Source organism: Giraffa tippelskirchi, chromosome 7 (genome assembly GCF_054371585.1).
Source record: "Giraffa tippelskirchi isolate mGirTip1 chromosome 7, T2T-mGirTip1v1.2.pri, whole genome shotgun sequence".
NCBI classification, from domain to species: domain Eukaryota; kingdom Metazoa; phylum Chordata; class Mammalia; order Artiodactyla; family Giraffidae; genus Giraffa; species Giraffa tippelskirchi.
In genome coordinates, this window is record NC_137281.1 from 115,822,179 (window position 1) to 115,843,555 (window position 21,377).

The window sequence follows — 21,377 nt, forward strand, 5'->3', positions numbered from 1 at the left end:
AATATTTACCCTAATTTACTATAAAAAGTTTTTCTTATGATAAATAGGTTATTAATTGTAAATAGTTAATAGTTTTTTTTTATGGTAAATAGTTAATAGTTTCCTTCTTTCCTAAGGAGGAAAACCCAAATTAGAGACCATGCACACAACTGGACAAAAATCTAACAGATGAGCTTTCCTCACAACATTAGATAACTTTCTTACACCCCCCTCTTAGAAGGGATAGATCAGTTAGGATGATGTTTGTCTACAAGTAAGAGTCTCAAGTTAACAGCGGCTTAAGAGATAGTTTACTATTCCCTCGCATGAAAGTCTAGAAACTGAGGCTTTATTCAGTCTTCAGGAACCCAGGCTCCTTCTGGGTTTTGTTATGGCCCCTGTAGGGTATATAGCCCTCATCTTCATGGTTTAAATTGGCTCTTCAACCTTCATAGCCATGTTTCAAGCAGCAGATGGAAGAAGTGCAGAAGGGACAAAAGATGTAAGATTGATTCCTGGAAACTGCCATACAACACTTTTGCTTATTCCCTTGGCAAAAACCTAGTCCTGTTGTGACCACATCTGATCCTTTAGCCTTAGAAATGCAGTCTAAAAAAAATTCAGATATAGTGATTCTATAGCAGATTCTGTTACCCTGTTTCATCTTAGAGATAAAATATTTAAGAGCAATTATACCCTTTGATTCAGTAGCAACATGGGTGAAAGTATCTTCTCAATTAGCTGTCAGTGATGCTTCTAATTCTGTAATACATCTGACATGATAGTGGACAGAGAAGCAATTCCAAATTTAACTGGCATTGGATATGGTTGTGTCCTAGCATTCTTCTTTATTTTCATCCAATAATGAAATATTAGGTTATATAGAAGCAGCTTACCTCTCATTGTAACAGAAAAGACAGACATCCTGCTTTCTGGTTTATATGACTTAAACTGATTACTTCAAAGAAAAGTTGAAGCATTAATACTATATTAACTAAAGTAATTCTTGGCAGAAATTCATCATTATTTCAGTGGCCTGCCTTGAGCATCCTTTCCCATTTAAAAGTCTTATTTGGATGTATTTCTGTAAGAGTTCTTTTAAGCCCTAAAATGAGTTAAAGCTAGTCATCTCTTCCATATTTTCACAGCTCAGACGTTTGGTGTGGTTATCAATCAGAACATTTCCCTGAGAAATACTGGTTCTTTTGCTGGAACACTTGCTGCTGCTCTTGTACCTCACACAGGCTTTAAGAAACTTAACATATATGGCAGCACTTACCTTTTAGCTATCCCTGTTACGTTTTATCTACCTTTTTTTTTATCTTACATTGTAAGCTGCCTTCAACACCTGGGCTATGGTAAGCACTCAATAAATATTTGTTGAATTAATGGGGAAATCACTTCTTTGAACCTTTTTTCCTTGGTAATAAAGATTACTTGTCCTGAAAATATGTACTTGCCTCCCTAACATCAGTCATAACTATTTTCCTTGTAACTTTAAAGGAAGAATGACAGTAATATATATATTACATATATAATAATAAAAAAGATATATTATCTATCAGTTTTATCTTAATTTACTGCAAGAATAGTTTTGTTTGCCACCTTCTTAAAAGATTAATGTGTTTTATGACAGTAAGTTCTGTTTACATTTCTAGCAACGTGAACTGGAGGAATGGCAGTGGCAGCAAAGAAGACAAGGATGTATAAATGCAATTGTTGAAGAAGAAAGACTAAAACTTCTCAAAGAACATGCTACAAAACTACTAGGATATCTCCCTAAAGTAAGTGAGATTTAACTCATAGCCTCTAAGAGTTGGGGGAAGTCATGGTGTTAGGATTTCAGAGGGCCTGGGTTTCACTCACTTCTTGCTGTTACAAAGCAGGAATGTTATGCGAGTTAGTAACTGAACATCTCCAAAATGAGAGAGTTGGTCTTGGCACTTTCTATTAAATTTGAGTTGGAATTTCTGTATTTAAATTTGAGACGTCTGTTCTCCAGTGTAAGAGGTTTAAAACTAAAGCAAATGTGATACACTGGACACCAAAGCAGGTGATATACAGGACAGCCTTGTAATCTGTAACAGTAGTAATAGATACAAGCTTGAACTGAGTCTGAGATCTGCTCTATAACAGGAGGTTACATTATAACTAGGTAACTCTTATTTTGAAAAGAATATTACTTCCAGAGAATATACATGAAAATTTGCTATCTGAAATACCTTAATTTGAGTTTCAGAGGCCACATAAAGTCAATAACATTTCCACCCTTCAGATACAGAAATTATGCCATTTGATACTTTATTCAATCAAAAGAATCAAGTGTATATTTGGTTTAGTCCAGTGCAAAAGGAAGGAGAATGAGAAATGAGTAATTATTACCTGTCCATAGGACCTTGTAGTCTAATTGGTTAGAATGAATACAAAATGATATATTAATGACAAAAGCCATATGGAATTGATAAATAAACTAGACTATAAATTTTGAGCAAGTCTTACGGTTTAGATATTTGTGTAGCAAAATAACTGTGGAAGTGGGAGAACCTGATAACCTAAAATGGTTTTATCCTTTAGATCCTAGTGGCTCCAAATGACCTAAATTATTCTTTGGAGTCTTTAGATAAGTAAATATTTAATTTTGTTTTAAAGGGATTAAGATTAATTGACATAACTCCACACCTGGATTCTTTCCTGCAAGATTGAAGTTAGCTGACTAGAGACAGAACTGATGCAAGAGCCAGTCCCATGCATAAGTCTGGCGAAGCTCATTTCCTCCCTCATATACTGCAGGGCTGTTTCAAAACAAGGGTAGGAGGGTACAGTGTGGATTAAACTGATGCAGTTCAGTCCATCAGAGCAGTAGTACTTGTAGTAGTAAAGCAGAAGAGTCCAGATTCCTATGAGAAGTTCTAACAGGACATCAGGTCAGTCTAAGAATATTCAGTATATATGTCTATTAAGTCATAATTACAGGAAAAAAAATTTTACTAACAAATTAGTTTCATTATATTAGAAATAACTTTATAAACTCCATGTCTGTATCTCTTAGTCTTACGAACATTTATTGAAATATTCTGGCATTCAAAGTAACCCACAAAATATTTTTCTTGTAGGGAGTATTCAAAAATGAGGATGATATTGATATGCTTGGTGAAGAGTTTAGAAAAGCATATCAGAAAAGGAGTGAAATGTGCGAGAAGTGACACCATCAAGGTTTGGTAAAACCTGGGCTCCTCTCTATGTCACCACTAGGTGTCACTGTAACTTGTGTTTTAGAGTTCAGGGCACAGGCATCCCCCCTTGTCTCTGGATTTTCCAAAACATTTCTGTAATGTATCATTTATAAACAATTAGTTGTAAGAGAACATTTGTTTTCTGATAAAAATTAATACTTTTAACTGCAAGTTTGCTTTCAGTAACTATTGTTTTTGTACTGATAAAATTGAAGATATGAATTCTATACCACATTCCATATATACACACACACACATATAAAAATAAATATATTGAGTTGGTCAAAAAGTTTGCATTTTTCTGTTATATATAGATACTATATCTGTGAAAACAACCCAGGAAACTAAACTCTTCATACCACTTCTATGTTCATGTCTAGGAACTTTACTTTGGCCGGGGAAGACGCTTCCTATCAGGAGAGGAGAAAAGTAAAGAGTGAGAAATTTCAGCGTGTGTTATTACCTAATGCGGTTATCAATAAGAACATACAAACAGTTTCTCTCAGGTAAACATCGTTTACAAACTAAAGCTAAGTCTTGAGAACATAAAGAAGTATTTTCCATTCAAATGCAGCTGAAAGGGGCTAGAAGGTCATAAGAAAGATAACAGAATCAAAAGTTAAATTTCTATTGCTTTATTTTATAAAACATTTCTAATAATTAGGTATCAATTTTACATCCCCAAATCAGGGAATTATTTTGACTTCACTATCAAATATCTTCATTATTTAATGTAATTGTGTGATCTATTTTTACTTTAAGAGTATATCCACCACACACTAGAGGTTTAAAAGTAGATCACTTATTAATTTCCCCATTCAAGTGCCTTCATAAATTCCTCTTCAGTGAAAGACAGCATCTTGGCAGCTTCAATATGCATCTGTGTTTAAAGAAATCAATATTGTCTAATTTAGTATTAACAGTAGACCACAGAACAATAGGAAGTTTGTGAAAGTGTGTGTATAATGCTATCAAAATGAGTTTTGTTATAGGAATGTATAATTCTAATAAACAGGTTTAAATAATAATTACATTCAGCTGTTAGCCACTATAAACCTCGTCCACTGGTGGTATTGCACCAACCTGTTTAGAGAACAATTCAATGTTGTAATACCTAATCTTTGCAAAAGGTTTGACAGTAGCAAAACCATGAATTCACATCCTCTTAACCACCAGGTAAACCTGTGTGGTGAACACAATAAAAGTGGTTTGGAATCAGTTTCACTCTCAAGATTTCAAGAGGCAAACTGATCCCTTTTTAAGATAATAGTTATTTTTTATACTTTGTATTTTCTTTAGTATCCATACTATATGGAAATAGAACTAGTAAACATTTCTAATTTACTTGCATCAATGTATAGATAACATTTTGTGACTAAGCATGGCAATAAAAAATATACCTGAAGGAGAAATACTAAATGTCTTAGGAGAAACAGCCAAATAATATCCACAATTTATTTTAACTTTGTTTAGGATAAACTCACCTTCTGCCTTTTTAAAACATCAATTAATTTTAACTGTTTCTTAAATCCTATCATTAATTCTCCTTTTTGTTTTTCTAGCTTCTTGTTTTCTGATTTTAATGCTTCGATTTTTTTGTGTTCTTCATTTGCTATATCCTGCAAAAGGAAAAAATCCCATGTATTCTTTACAGTATTTTAATGAAAAAATTATATCAACAATAAAAAGTTTAAGTTTTAACAATGCTCATGCCTCTACTATTTTAAAAACATTTAAAAAATAACTTGGTTCTAATTCCAACAATGCCAAAAAGTAGCTTAGATTTGAAAGCAGAGATGTCGTCAGTAGTAAGCAGAAACTGGAGATGGTTATGATCCTTGACAAAACAGAAGCATACTGGTTGAGAGCCACATTTAACTGGCTTCTGAAAGCACTTTTCATTTCATGGTTCACAAGGGATAAACTCAAAGGAAAAAGTAGCAGTCATAGTGAGCTGAGGAAGTGGACACCAGTGCTGCCACGATGGTAGAAATTTCCAGGTAGGAAATCCCTCAAATCCTTTGCAGACACCTAAATAACATGTGCAGGGTGAGACTCCTAGGAACCTATGAGAGACAGCTGAGATTTAAAGAGGTGAGCAAAGAATTCAGCCACTGCCTATGACAAGGAAGACCAAGTTTGTAATTGTGGTAAAAATCCACTGGATGAGCTCTGTAGCAACTTAGATAATGGAGAAAAAGGATCAGTGAACTTTAAAGACAAGTTAGTAGAAATCATTAAGCATAGGAAGGTCTTGTACTTGGAAAAAATGTTAAAGGACATCTTTCATGCAAAAGGGAAATGATACCAGAAGGAAATCTGAATCTACATACACACTAAGTATCAGAAATAGTAACGTGGTAAATATTAGTAGAGTTTTTATTTTAAAACTTGGGAGTAGCTAAGATTTTGCTGCCAAGATGGCAGAGTAGAAAGATCCTGGGCTCACCTCCTTCCACATGCACACCAAAATCACAACTATTTACAGAATAACTATTAATGAGAAAGACCAGAATCTAACAGAAAAGATATTTTCCAACTAAGGATATAAAAAAGGAACCATAGCAAGATGTAGAAGGAGCATAGGTACACTATTGTCAAGACTCATAGCCCCATATAGAAACCCACAAATGGGAGGATAATTACAGTTACACAGGTTCTCTGAGCAATGAGTTTAAGCCCCACATTGGGCTCCCTGGCCTGGGGAGTCTTGTACTGGGAAGACAAGCCCCTTACGTTTGGCTTTGAAGACCAGTGGGGCTTACTTTCAGGGGACACAGGTATAGGAAATAGAGACTCAACTCCTCACATGCTGCAGGACCCAGGGAAGAGGCAGTAATTTTTGAAAGGAGCTGGGTCAGACCTACCTGCAGATCACCCAGGAGGCAACTGAAGTTCATCCCTGGGACACAGGCATTGGCAGAAGCCATTTGTGGAGCCCGCTATATCATGTGGACACCGATGCTGGGAAGCATCACTTCAGAATCATCCTCTAGTTTATTAGCACTGGACTGGAACACAGCCTGTCAGCCCCAGAACTGGGAAGCCTCAGGCCAAGCAACTTGCTGGGTCAGGACAAAGCCCCACCCATCACTAGCAGGCAGGCTACCTTAAGACCCTGAGCCTTCAGTCACCCTGGAACACAGCCCTGCCCCATAGGAGCGCACAGGCACTAGCTGTGGGATCCCCAGGGCCTTGCAGACAGAGACCCTGGGACTCAGCTCAGCCCACCAGCAGGCTGACACCAGCCCAGCCACCAGCATTCCCCTCCTGCGACCCCTGCCCCCTCACCCCCCATCCCCCCACACACCGCCAGACACTGGCCCTGCCCACCAGCAGGCTAACACCACCTCTGAGACACCTTGGGATCCATGGCAAGATTCAACACACTTTCATGATAAAAAAACACTTCAACAAGGAAAAGAAGGATTCTACTTCAACATGATAAAAGCAATATATGACAAGCCCACAGCTAACATCAGATTCAGTGGTAAAAGACTGAAAGCTTTCTGTTTAGGATCAAACAGGACAAGAATGTTCACTTTTACCCAACCCAGTACTGCAGGTTCCAGTCAAAGCAGCTAGAGAATAAAAATAAAAGGCATCCAAATCAAAAAGTAGAAGGAAGATTCTCTCTCTTCACAGACGACATTATCTTGTATGTATTAGAAAACCCTACAAATTCCACAAGGAAACTGTCACGATAAATCAATTTGGCAAAGTTGCAGAATACAGAATCAACACACATAAAAAAATCAGTTGTGTTTCTATATACTACTAATAAACATTCTTAAAAAAATTTTAAAAATTACAAATATCATCAAAAAGAGTGAAGTACTGAAAAACATCTACTTCTGTTTCATTGACTATGCTAAAAGCCTTTGTGTGGATCACAGTGAACTGGAAAATTCAAGAGACCTTACCTGTCTCCTGAGAAACCTGTGTGTGTGTCAAGAAGCAACAGTTAGAACCGGACATGGAACAATTGACTGGTTCCAAATTAGGAAAGGAGTACATCAAGGCTGTATATTGTCACCCTGCTTATTTAACTTCTACACAGAATACATCATACAAAATGCCAGGCTGGATGAATCACAAACCGGAATCAAGATTGCTGGAAGAAATATCAACAACCTCAGATATGGTCATTACCACAAACACTTAATTGAGTAGATTGCTCATCTCTAGGGTTGCTAGAATGTGTTCAAACTTAAGACATCATCAACTTTAAATATTCACCTGTATATGCTGCTGTATATAAACCTCATGATAACAACAAACCAAAAATCTATAATAGATACACACAAGATAAAGGAATCCAAATATAACATTAAGATGGTCATAAATAGTTAAGTGGAGAGGAAAACAATAAACAAGGACAGTCCCCAAACAATTTAATAAAATGGCAGTAAGTACATACCTATCAATACTTACTTTAAATGTAAATGTACTAAATGTTCCCATGGAAAGATACAGAGTGGCTGAATAGATCAAAAATAAGATCTGTAAATATATGCTGCCTATAAGAGATTCACTCCAGAGCTAACTACACACACAGACTGAAAGTGAAGGGATAAAAAAATAGTCTACGACAAAGGACATTACATAATGATAAAGGGATCGATTCAACAAGAATAACACTTGTAAATGTTTATATGCCCACAAACTGGAGGATTTAAATACAGAAAATATTAGCAAGTATAAAGAAAGATATTGACAGTAAGGACAATAATGGTCAGGGGCTTTAACACTCCACTTACGTCAATGGACAGATCATCCATACAGGAAATGTAAAAGGAAACACAGACCTTAACACATCAGATGAGCTTAATAGATATATGTATATGACATCCTATCCAAAAGCAGCAAAATATACAGTTTTCAAATGCACATGGAACACTCCAGAATAGATCACATGCTAGGCCACAAAATAAGTCTTAGTAAATTTTAAAAGAGTGATATCATACCAAGCCTCTTCTCTGACCACAATGCTATGAGGCTATAAATCCAACTATTTAAAAAACAAACAAAAAAACCAACATGGAGGCTAAACAATGTGGTACTGAACAACCAATGAGTCACTGAATTAATCAAAAAGGAAATAAACAAAAGAAACCCATGGAGACAGAAGCAAAAACACAAAGATCCAGAATCTATGGAATGCAGGAAAAGCAGTTCCCAGAGGGGAGTTTATAGAAATACAAGCCTACTTCAGGAAACAAAAGTCCCAAAAGCCCTAACCTAATATCCAAATAATTCTGAATTAGAAAGAAAAAACGAAACCTAGAGTTAGTAGGAGGAAAGATCAGAGCAGAAATGAATGAAACAGAGATGAAAGAAAAAAAGGGAGAGAAAGCAAGCAAGAAAGAAATTAAGAGCTGGTTCTTAAAAAGATGAACAAAACTGATAAACTGTTAACCAGATTCATTAAGAACAAATGAAAGTGGGCCCAAATAAAATCAGAAAAGAAGTTAGATCACAGAACTACACAGGATCATAAGAAATTACTCTGAATAAACATACACCAATAAAATGGACAACCAAGAAGAAATGGAGGAATTTCTGGAAAAGTACAATCTCCTAAGACTGAATGAGGAAGAAATACAAAATGTGAACAGACCTGTTACTACTAATTAAATCAGTAATAAAAAAAATACTTGCAACAAACCAGTCTAAGACCAGATTGCTTCACAGATGAAATACACTGACATTTAAAAACAACTTAATGCTTATCCTTCTCAAACTAGTCCAAAAACCTGAAGAGAAAGATTGCTTCCAAAGTCATTCTTTGAGGCCCACATCATGCTGATAGCAAATCAGATAAAGAAAGACACCACAAAATATGAAAACCATAAGCCAATAACACTGGTGAACATAGGTGCAAAAATTCTCAACAAAATATTGGAAAATTACATTGAACAATACACTAAAAGGATCATACATGATGATCAAGTGGAATTTACCCCATGGAAGCAAGAATAGTTCAGTATCTGCATATCAATCAATGTCATACATTAACTCATTACTGACCAAGGGATTTTTTTTTTTAAATAAATTTATTTATTTTAGTTGGGGGCTAATTACAATACTGTAGTCGTTTTTGCCATACATTGACATGAATCAGCCATGGGTTTACATATGTTCCCCTTCATGGACCCCCCACCCACCTCCCTCCCCATCCCATCCCTCTGGGTCATCCCATTGCCCCAGCCCTGAGCATTTGTCTCATGCATCGAACATGGAATGGTGTTCTGTTTCACATATGATAATATACACGTTTCAATGCTATTCTCCAAGAATGTCCCACCCTCACCTTCTCCCTCAGAGTCCATAAGACTGTTCTATGCATCTGTGTCTCTTATTCTGTCTTGCATATAGGGTTATTGTTACCATCTTTCAAATTCCATATCTATGCATTAGTATACTGTATTGGTGTTTTTCTTTCTGGCTTACTTCACTCTGTATAATGGGCTCCAGTTTCATCCATCTCAATAGAACCGATTCAAATGTATTTTTTTAATGGCTGAGTAATATTCCATTGTGTATATGTACCACAGCTTCCTTATCCATTCGTCTGCTGATGGACATCTAGGTTGCTTCCATGTCCTGGCTATTGTAAACAGTGCTGCGATGAACATTGGGGTACATGCGTCTCTTTCAATTCTGGTTTCCTCAGTGTGTATGCCCAGCAGTGGGATTGCTGGATGATATGGCAGTTCTATTCCCAGTTTTTTAAGGAATCTCCACACTGTTCTCCATAGTGGCTGTACTAGTTTGCATTCCCACCAACAGTGTTAAGAGGGTTCCCTTTTCTCCACACCCTCTCCAGCATTTATCACTTGTAGACTTTTGGATAGCAGCCATTCTGACTGGTGTGAAATGGTACCTCATTGTGGTTTTGATTTGCATTTCTCTAATAATCAGTGATGTTGAGCATCTTTTCATGTGTTTGTTAGCCATCTGTATGTCTTCTTTGGAGAAATGTCTGTTTAGTTCTTTGGCCCATTTTTTGATTGGGTTGTTTATTTTTCTGGAGTTCAGCTGCAGGAGTTGCTTGTATATTTTTGACCAGGGGATTTCTGCAGAAACACCTGTGGCTGTTGATTTGTTATGTAAGTGAATACAGAAACACCTCTGATAAATAACATGTGGGTAACAAAAGACATGTTAATATATGTCTCTGGTGAGTAATACGTTAATAGAATGAAAGAAAAAAAATCACAATCATTTCAATAGACAGAAACTAAGCATTTGACAAAATTCAACATCCGTTCATGATAAAATCTCTTAATAAATTAGATTTAGAAGGAATATACTTAAATGAAAAAAGGTCATATATGAGAAGTCCACAGCTAAAATTGTATGAAATGTTGAAATCTTTTCCTCTAAGGTCAGGAACAAGACAAGTGCCTATTCCCACCTCTCCTACTTTACATAGTACTAGAATTCCTAGTCAGAGAAATCAAAGAAAAATCAAAAGTATCAGAACTAGAAAGAAGAGGAAAAATTTCTATTTGCAGTTATTATGATTTGGTATTTAATATATAAAAAATCATATATATGCCACCAAAAAACTGTTAGATCTCATCAGCAAATTCAATAAAGTTGTAGGATACAAAATTAACATTAAAAATTCAGTAGAGTTTCTATTAGAACACTCCCTAACATTATACACAAAAATAAACTCAAAATGGATTAGAGATCTGAATGTAAGGTCAGACATTATAAAACTCTTAGCAGAAAACAGGCAGGCGAGAATTCTACCACTGAACCACCAGTGTCATAACCGTTAGTGGAAAACACAGGCAAAACACCCTTTGACATATACTGCAGCAAGATCTTTTTTGACCCACCTCATGGAGTAATGAAAATAAAAACAGAAATAAACAAATGGGACCTAATTAAATGTAAAAGCTTTTGCAGAGCAAAAGAAACCATAAAAAAAGATGAAAAGATAACCCTAAGAATGGGAGGAAATATTTGCAAATGAAGTAACTGACAAAGAATTAACCTCTAAAGTATATAAATAACTCATGCAGCTCAATTACAAAAAAGAAAAAAAATGAGTGGAAGACCTGAAGAAACATTTCTCCAAAAAAGACACACAGACGGCCAAAGAACACATGAAAAGATGCTCAATATAACTAATTATTAGAGAAATACAAATCAAACCTACAATGAGATATCACCTCATACCAGTCATGATGGCCATCATCAGAAAATCTGCAAACAAATGCTGGAGAGAGTGTGGAGAAAAGAGAACCCCTCTACACTGTTTGTGGGAATGTAAATTGGTATACCCACTATGAAAAACAATATGGAGATTCCTTTAAAAAGCTAAATATAGAACTACCATATGACCCAGCAATCCCACTGCATATCCTCAGAGAAAACCACCATTCCAAAAGACATATGCAACCCAATGTTCATTGCAGCGGTCTTCCTAATAGGCAGGACATGAAAGAAACCTAAATGTCCATGAACAGATGAATGGATAAAGAAAATGTTACATATATGTACAATGGAATACTACTCAGCCATAAAAGGAATGAAATTGGGTCACTTGCAGAGATGTGGCTAGATCTAGAGACTGTCATACAGATTGAAGTAAGTCAGAAAAAAAACAGCAAATATCGTATATTAACATACATATGTAGAGTCTAGAAAAATGGTAGATGATCTTAATTGCAAAACAGAAAGAGACACACAGATGTAGAGAACAAATGTATGGACACCAAGGGGGGAAGTACACAAAGGTGGGGTGGGATGAACTGGCAGAGGGTATCCCAATGTATGAAATAGATAATGAGAACCTACTGTAAAGCTCAGGAAAGCCGACTCAATGCTCTGTGGTGACCTAAATGGGAAGGAAATCCCAAAAAGAGGGAATATATTCATACGTATAGCTGATTCACTTTGCTATATGGTAGAAACTAACACAATACTGGAAAGTAACAAAATTCCAATAAAAATTAAAATAATATAAAAAATCATAAATTATCATTATCTTAAAAAATTAGTTTCTATATCTTAGGAAATTATCTTAAAAAGAAAATCGCATTTATCATTATATCAAGAATGTAATACTTAGGAATGATTTAATCAAGGATCTACACTGAAACCTTTAAGATATTGGTGAAAGGGATCAAAGAAGGCACAAATAAATGAATTGGAAGAATTCATGGATTTGAGGAATTAATATTTTTTAAATGTCAATGCTATCAAAGCCACTTCCAATTCCTATGAAGATTCTGAAGACATTTCAAACAGAATTAGGAAAAAAATCCTGAATTATTATGGAATCACAAAAGGCCCCAAATAGCCAAAACAATCCTGAGAAAGAACAAAGCAAGCGGCATCATACTTTCTGATTTTAAGCTACATTATAAAGTTACTGTAATCAAAATAGAATGCTACCAGCATAAAATTGGAAACATTGATCAATGGAACAAAATCAAGAGCCCAGAAACAAACCCCAGCATATATAGTCAACTAATGTTAAGAGTTCTGCCAAGAGAACGCACTGTTCATAGCAAACACACTCTTCCAACTGCACAAGAGAAGACTCTACACATAGACATCACCAGATGGTCAACAATGAAATCCAATTGATTATGTTCTTTGCAGCCAAAGATGGAGAAGCTCTATACAGTCAGCAAAAACAACTACAGGAGCTGACTGTGGCTCAGATCATGAACTCCTTATTGCCAAATTCAGACTTAAATTGAAGAAAGTAGGGAAACCCAATAGACCATTCAGGTATGACCTAAATCAGATCCCTTATGATTATACAGTGGAAGTGAGAAATAGATTTAAAGGACTAGATCTGATAGACAGAGTGCCTGATGAACTATGGACAGAGGTTTGTGACACTACAGGAGACAGGGATCAAGACCATCCCCAAGAAAAAGAAATGCAAAAAAGCAAAATGGCTGTCTGAGGAGGGGTTACAAATAGCTGTGAAAAGAAGAGAAGTGAAAAGCAAAGGAGAAAAGGAAAGATATACCCATTTGAATGCAGAGTTCCAAAGAATAGCAAGGAGAGATAAGAAAGCCTTCCTCAGTGATCAGTGTAAAGAAATAGAGGAAAACAATAGAATGGGAAAGACTAGAGATCTCTTCAAGAAAATTAGAGATACCAAGGGAACATTTCATGCAAAGATGGGCTCAAAGGACAGAAATGGTATGGACCTAACAGAAGCAGAAGATATTAAGAAGAGGTGGCAAGAATACAAGAAGAACTGTATAAAGAAGACCTTCACATCCCAGATAATCAAGCTGGTTTTAGAAAAGGCAGAGGAACCAGAGATCAAATTGCCAACATCTGCTGGATCATCAAAAAAGCAAGAGAGTTCTAGAAAAACATCTATTTCTGCTTTACTGACTATGCCAAAGCCTTTGACTGTGTGGATCACAATAAACTGTGGAAAATTCTGAAAGAGAACTCCAGACCACCTGACCTACCTCTTGGGAAATCTGTATGCAGGTCAGGAAGCAACAGTGAGAACTGGACATGGAACAACAGACTGGTTCCAAATAGGAAAAGGAGTACATCAAGGCTGTATATTGTCACCCTGCTTATTTTAACTTACATGCAGAGTACATCATGAGAAACACTAGGCTGGATGAAGCACAAGCTGGAATCAAGATTGCCAGGAGAAATATAAATAACCTCAGATATGCGGATGACACCACCCTTATGGCAGAAAGTGAAGAAGAACTAAAGAGCCTCTTGATGAAAGTGAGAGAGGAGAGTAAAAAAGTTGGCTTAAAGCTCAACATTCAGAAAACTAAGATCATACCATCTGGTCCCATCACTTCATGGCAAATAGATGGGGAAACAGTGGAAAAAATGGCAGACTTTATTTTTTGGGCTTCCAAATCACTGCAGATGGTGATTGCAGCCATGAAATTAAAAGACACTCCTTGGAAGGAAAGTTATGACCAACCTAGACAGCATAATAAAAAGCAGAGACATTACTTTGCCAACAAAGGTCTGTCTAGTCAAGGCTATGGTTTTAACAGTAGTCATGTATGGATGTGAGATTTGGACTGTAAGGAAAGCTGAGTGCTGAAGAACTGATGCTTTTGAACTGTGGTGTTGGAGAAGACTCTTGAGAATTCCTTGGACTGCAAGGAGATCCGACCAGTCCATTCTAAAGGAAATCAGTCCTGAATATTCATTGGAAGGATTGATGTTGAAGCTGAAATTCCAATACTTTGGCCACCTGATGCGAAGAACTGACTCGTTTGATTAGACCCTGATGCTGGGAAAGATTGAAGGCAGGAGAAGGGGACAACAGAGGATGAGATGGTTGAATGGCATCACCGACTCAATGGATATGAGTTTCAGTAAACTCTGGGAATTGGTGATGGACAGGGAGGCCTGCTGTGTGTCCATGGGGTCGCAGAGTCAGACATGACTGAGCGACTGAACTGAATGTTAGACAAAGGAGCCAAGAATACTCAATGGGGAAAAGATAGTCTCTTTAGTAAATGGTGCTGGGAAAATCTGATACTCACATGTAAGAAGAATGAAACTAGTCCTATATTACACCACTCACAATAATGAACTCAAAATGGAACAGAAACTTACATGTAAGACTACTGCTAAGTCACTTCAGTTGTGTCCGACTCTGTGCGACCGCATAGACGGCAGCTCACCAGGCTCCTCTGTCCCTGGGATTCTCCAGGCAAGAACACTGGAGTGGGTTGCCATTTCTTTCTCCAATGCATGAAAGTGAAAAGTGAAAGTGAAGTTGCTCAGTCGTGTCCGATTCTTAGCGACCCTATGGACTGCAGCCTACCAGGCTCCTCCGTTCATGGGATTTTCCAGGCAAGAGTACTGGAGTGGGGTGCCATTGCCTTCTCCGTTACATGTCTTACTTACATGTAAGACTAGAAACCATAAAACTCCTAAACACACACACACACACCACACAAGAAAAAACCCCTCAATACGCGTCTTGGCAGTGATTCTTTTGGATATGATACCTTAATCAGAAACTACAAAATAAGAAAAAAAAAAAAAAAACCCACAAATTGGACTATGTCAAAGTAAAAAGCTTCTGCAAAGAACAAGAAATGATCAACAAAATGAAAAAGCAACCTACAGAATGAGGAAAATACTGTAAACTATATATCTGAAGGATTTAGTAATATCCAAAACATAGAGATTTCATATAATTCAAAAATCAAATCATACGGTGAAAAAATGAGCAAAGACATGAATATACAATTTTCCAAAGATCTGCAGATGGCCAACAGGTGCATGAATAGGTGCTTAGCATCTCTAATCCTTCAGGAAAGGCAAAATAAAATTGCAATGAGATATCACCTCACAACTGTTTGAATCAGTTCAGTTCAGTCGCTCAGTCGTGTCCGACTCTCTGTGACCCCATGAATTGCAGCACGCCAGGCCTCTCTGTCCATCACCAACTCCCGGAGTCCACCCAAACCCATGTTCATCGAGTCGGTGATGCCCTCCAACCATCTCATCCTCTGTCGTCCCCTTCTCCTCCCGCCCCCAATCCTACCCAGCATTAGGGTCTTTTCCAATGAGTCAACCCTTCGCATGAGGTGGCCAAAGTATTGGAGCTTCAGCTTCAACATCAGACCTTCCAATGAACACCCAGGATTGATCTCTTTTAGGATGGATTGATTGGATCTCCTTGCAGTCCAAGAAACTCTCAAGAGTCTTCTCCAACACCACAGTTCAAAAGCATCAATTCTTCGGCGCTCAGCTTTCTTCACCGTCCAACTCTCACATCCATATGTGACCACTGGAAAAACCATAGCCTTGACTAGACAGACTTTTGTTGGCAAAGTAATGTCTCTGCTTTTAAACATGCTATCTAGGTTGGCCATAACCTTCCTTCCAGGTAGTAAGCGTCTTTTAAAATTTCATGGCTGCAGTCACCATCAGCAGTGATTCTGGAGCCCAAAAAAGTAAAGTCTGACACTGTTTCCACTGTTTCCCCATCTATTTCCCACGGAGTGATGGGACCAGATGCCATGATCTTAGTTTTCTGAACGTTGAGCTTTAAGCCAACTTTTTCACTCTCCTACTTCACCTTCATCAAGAGGCTCTTTAGTTCTTCTTCACTTTCTGCCATAAGGGTGGTGTCATCCGCATATCTGAGGTTATTGATATTTCTCCCGGCAATCTTGATTCCAGCTTGTGTTTCTTCCAGCCCAGCGATTCTCATAATGTACTCTGCATATAAGTTAAATAAGCAGGGTGACAATATACAGCCTTGACGTACTCCGTTTCCTATTTGGAACCAGTCTGTTGTTCCATGTCCAGTTCTCACTGTTGCTTCCTGACCTGCATACAGGTTTTTCAAGAGACAGGTCAGATGGTCTGGTATTCCCGTCTCTTTCAGAATTTTCCACAGTTTATTGTGATCCACACAGTCAAAGGCTTTGGCATAGTCAATAAAGCAGAAATAGATGTTTTTCTGGAACTCTCTTGCTTTTTCGATGATCCAGCGGATATTGGCAATTTGATCTCTGGTTCCTCTGCCTTTTCTAAAACCAGCTTGAACATCTGGAAGTTCACGGTTCACGTATTGCTGAAGCCTGGCTTGGAGAATTTTGAGCATTACTTTACTATCATGTGAGATGAGTGCAATTGTGCGGTAGTTTGAGCATTCTTTGGCATTGCCTTTCTTTGGGATTGGAACGAAGACTGACCTCTTCCAGTCCTGTGGCCACTGCTGAGTTTTCCAAATTTGCTGGCATATCGAGTGCAGCACTTTCACAGCATCACCTTTGAGGATTTGAAATAGCTCAACTGGAATTCCATCACCTCCACTAGCTTTGTTCGTAGTGATGCTTTCTAAGGCCCACTTGACTTCACATTCCAAGATGTTTGGCTCTAGGTGAGTGATCACACCATTGTGATTATCTGTGTCATGAAGATCTTTTTTGTACAGTTCTTCTGTGTATTCTTGCCACCTCTTCTTAATATCTTCTGCTTCTGTTAGGTCCATACCATTTCTGTCCTTTATCGAGCCTATTTTTGCGTGAAATGTTCCCTTGGTATCTCTAATTTTCTTGAAGAGGTCTCTAGTCTTTCCCAATCTGTTGTTTTCCTCTATTTGTTTGCACTGATCGCTGAGGAAGGCTTTCTTATCTCTCCTTGCTATTCTTTGGAACTCTGCATTCAGATGAGAATATCTTTCCTTTTCTCCTTTGCTTTTCGCTTCTCTTCTCTTCCCAGCTATCTGTAAGGCCTCCTCAGACAGCCATTTTGCTTTTTTGCATTTCTTTTCCATGGGGATTTTCTTGATCCCTGTCTCCTGTACAATGTCACGAACCTCTGTCCATAGTTCATCAGGCATTCTGTCTATCAGGTCTAGTCCCTTAAATCTATTTTTCACTTCCACTGTATACTCATAAGGGATTTGATCTAGGTCATACCCGAATGGTCTAGTGGTTTTCCCTACTTTCTTCAATTTAAGTCTGAATTTGGCAATAAGGAGTTCATGATCTGAGCCACAGTCTGCTCCCAGTCTTGTTTTTGCTGACTGTATAGAGCTTCTCCATCTTTGGCTGCAAAGAATATAATCAATCTGATTTCGGTGTTGACCATCTGGTGATGTCCACGTGTAGAGTCTTCTCTTGTGTTGTTGGAAGAGGGTGTTTGCTATTACCAGTGCGTTCTCATGGCAAAACTCTATTAGCCTTTGCCCTGCTTCATTCTGTACTCCAAGGCCAAACCTGCCTGTTACGCCAGGTGTTTCTTGACTTACTACTTTTGCATTCCAGTCCCCTATAATGAAAAGGACATCTTTTTTGGGTGTTAGTTCTAGAAGGTCTTGTAGGTCTTCATAGAATCGTTCAACTTCAGCTTCTTCGGCGTTACTGGTCGGGGCATAGACTTGGATTACCGTGATATTGAACGGTTTGCCTTGGAAGCGAACAGAGATCATTCTGTCGTTTTTGAGATTGCATCCAAGTACTGCATTTCGGACTCTTCTGTTGACCATGATGGCTACTCCATTTCTTCTAAGGGATTCTTGCCCACAGTAGTATATATAATGGTCATCTGAGTTAAATTCACCCATTCCAGTCCATCTTAGTTCGCTGATTCCTAGAATGTCAACGTTCACTCTTGCCATCTCCTGTTTGACCACTTCCAGTTTGCCTTGATTCATGGACCTAACATTCCAGGTTCCTATGCAATATTGCTCTTTACAGCATCGGACTTTGCATCTATCACCAATCACATCCACAGTTGGGTATCGTTTTTGCTTTGGCTCCATCCCATCATTCTTTCTGGAGTTATTTCTCCACTGATCTCCATTAGCATATTGGGCACCTACTGACCCGGGGAGTTCATCTTTCAGTGTCCTATCCTTTTGCCTTTTCATATTGTTCATGGGGTTCTCAAGGCAAGAATACTGAAGTGGTTTGCCATGCCCTTCTCCAGTGGACCACAATCTGTCAGACCTCTCCACCATGACCCATCCGTCTTGGGTGGCCCCACACGGCATGGCTTAGTTTCATTGAGATAGACAAGGCTGTGGTCCGTGTGATCAGATTAGCTAGTTTTCTGTTGTTTTAGTTTTAGTGTGTCTGCCCTCTGATGCCCTCTCGCTTGAATACTGTTTGAATACCTTGAATACTCGCTTGAATACTGTTTGAATACCTATCATCAAAAAACAGGTGAGGTTGTGGCGAAAAGGGAATACTTACTTGTACACTGTTGACAGGATTGTACATTATATTCCAACCACTATGGAAAACAGTTTAGAGGTTCTTCAAAATATTAAAAATAGAACAAGCATATATCCAGCAATTCCACCGCTAACAGTATATCCAAAGGAAATGCAAATACTATGTCAAAGAAATATTTACATCCAATATCTGCATTATTTACAACAGCCAATACATAGAAACAACTTAAGTGTCCAGTGATAGATGAATGGATAAAGAAATTGTGTATATATATATATATATATATATATACACACACACAATATTATTAAGTTATAAAAAGAGAAGGAAAACCTGCCATTTGCAGCATCATGGATGAGCCTTGAGGACATTATGCTAAGTGAAGTAAGTCAGAGAAAGTCAAATACTATATGGTCTTACTTATACGTAGAGTTTAAAACAACAACAAAAAAATTCACAGAAAAAGATAAGGCTTGTAGTAACCAAAGGTGACCGTAGTGGGAGATAGAGATTTGGTCAAAATATATAAACTTCTTGGTATAAGAAAAAGCACTAGGTATGTAATATACAACTTGATGCCTAGAATTAACACTGTCTGGTTGTTGCTGTTTTTTTTCCTGGCTGTGCCATGACTGCAGCACACAGGATCTTAGTTCCCTGACCAGGGATCAAACCCATGCCCCTTTGTAGTGAAAGCACAGAGTCTTAATCACTAGACTGCTAGGGGAATCCTTGTATGGTATATTTAAAACTTGTTAAGAGAGTAGACCTGCTGCTAAGTCGCTTCAGTCGTGTCCGACTCTGCGTGACCCCATAGACAGCAGCCCAACAGGCTCCCCCGTCCCTGGGATTCTCCAGGCAAGAACACTGGAGTGGGTTGCCATTTCCTTCTCCAATGCATGAAAGTGAAAAGTGAAAGTGAAGTCGCTTAGTTGTCTCCGACTCCTAGCGACCCCATGGACTGCAGCCTACCAGGCTCCTCCATCCATGGGATTTTCCAGGCAAGAGTACTAGAGTGGGGTGCCATTGCCTTCTCCGAGAGTAGACCTAAGAGTTCCCCAAATCAGCAAAAAAACATTTTTTATTTTTCTTTTTGTAGATATGTATGAGATGATGGATATTAACTTATTGTGGTAATCATTTCACAAAATATGTAAGTCAAACCTTCACGCTATACACCTTAAATTTATAGAATGCTGCATGTCAATTATATCTCAATAAAACTCAGAAAAAAAGATATCAAGATGGCAAATAAGTACATGAATATGCTAAACATCACTAGTCATTAGGGAAATGCAAATTAAAACTATAATATGAAATACCACGAGGCACCTATTAGAACAGCTAAAATGTAAACAACCAACCATATTAAGTGGTATTGAAGATATGGAACAGCTGCAACTTTCATACAGTGCTGTTGAGAATGTAAACTGGTACAATCATTGTAGAAAACAGCTTGGCAGTTGAACACACACAAAAAATACACCCAGATAACTGACTCCTAGGTTTCTACTCAAAGGAAATGAAAACATACGTCCACAAAAAGACTTATACATGAATGTTCATGGAGGCTTTACTTGTAATAGCTGAAAGGTGAAAACTTTTGGGTAAATCTCAAAAGGAGTCACATTTTTAAAAAGAATATGAAATTCTAGAAAATATAAATGAGTTACCTGGAGATAGAGGTTGGGAGAAGGGCATGATTATAAACGGGCACAAGGAAACTTTTGGGAGTGATAGATATGTCTATTGTGGTGATTTTTCATAGGTATACACATAGTTACAAATCAAGTTTTATACCTTAAATATGTGTGGGATTATTATATGTCACAGTAAGTGTGAAAAATAGAAATAAAATACATATAATTAAAGATATGCAAAGAAAAATTGTAAGACACAGCTAAAGTATCATTTTGAGGAAAATTATAGTTTTTTTTTTTATAAATTTATTTATTTTAGTTGGGGGCTAATTACTTTACAATATTGTAATAGTTTTAAATGCTGTATTAGAAAAGAAAGTTGAAAAATCAGCAATCTAAGTCTTCAATTTAAGAAACTGAAAAGATAGCAGATTAAAAAACAAAGCAAGTAGACAAAATTGTGTAAGAATTCAGTGAAAATAAAAACAGACAAAACCAAAAGTTGAAAAGATTAAGTAGTAACTGGATAGCAAGACTTACCAAGGGAAAAAACCTGAAACATGGATGAATCTCAACATTATGTCCAGTGAAGGAAACCAGTCACGAAAGAATACATTCTATGCAGTTTCATTTATATCAAAGTCAAGACCAAGAGTATCAAACATTCTTCACTTACAGAGGATGGAGTACTTGGAAAGGGAATACAAGGGAATTTTCTAGGGGTGAGGAAAATAATCTATGTATTGCCTAACGTGGTGGTTTCACAGCTATATAAGAGCCCAAACTCACTGATTTATAGATGTAGTATCTGTACATTTTCTTGTATATAACTAATTCAATTT

General features: G+C 37.4%; 2 protein-coding genes across 33 annotated transcripts in view; one reads left to right on the forward strand and one right to left on the reverse strand.

Moving 5' to 3' along the window:
- The window catches only part of MNS1 (meiosis specific nuclear structural 1), a 67,388-nt gene extending 62,475 nt beyond the window's left edge, over nt 1–4,913 (forward strand). The window contains exons 9-12 of one of the 4 annotated variants that reach the window (XR_014059475.1): nt 1,638–1,763; nt 3,093–3,197; nt 3,593–3,718; nt 4,775–4,913. Coding sequence is in view for 2 of the 4 variants with exons in the window: in XM_081510198.1 (XP_081366324.1) it covers nt 1,638–1,763; nt 3,093–3,182 (216 nt within the window). In the remaining 2 variants the exon portion in view is untranslated. Of the gene's footprint in view, nt 1–1,637; nt 1,764–3,092; nt 3,198–3,592 lie in introns of all 4 variants that reach the window. The other 3 variants (XR_014059474.1, XM_081510198.1, XM_081510196.1) reach the window with 3 other exon arrangements.
- The window catches only part of TEX9 (testis expressed 9), a 201,717-nt gene continuing 184,171 nt past the window's right edge, over nt 3,832–21,377 (reverse strand). For 28 of the 29 annotated variants that reach the window (XM_081510211.1, XM_081510217.1, XM_081510219.1 and 25 more), the window contains 2 exons: nt 4,697–4,831; nt 3,832–4,092 (listed from right to left, as the gene is read on the reverse strand). In XM_081510211.1, the coding sequence (XP_081366337.1) occupies nt 4,018–4,092; nt 4,697–4,831 (210 nt within the window). In that variant the 3' untranslated portion in view covers nt 3,832–4,017. Of the gene's footprint in view, nt 4,093–4,696; nt 4,832–7,135; nt 7,327–21,377 lie in introns of all 29 variants that reach the window. The other variant, XR_014059476.1, reaches the window with a different exon arrangement.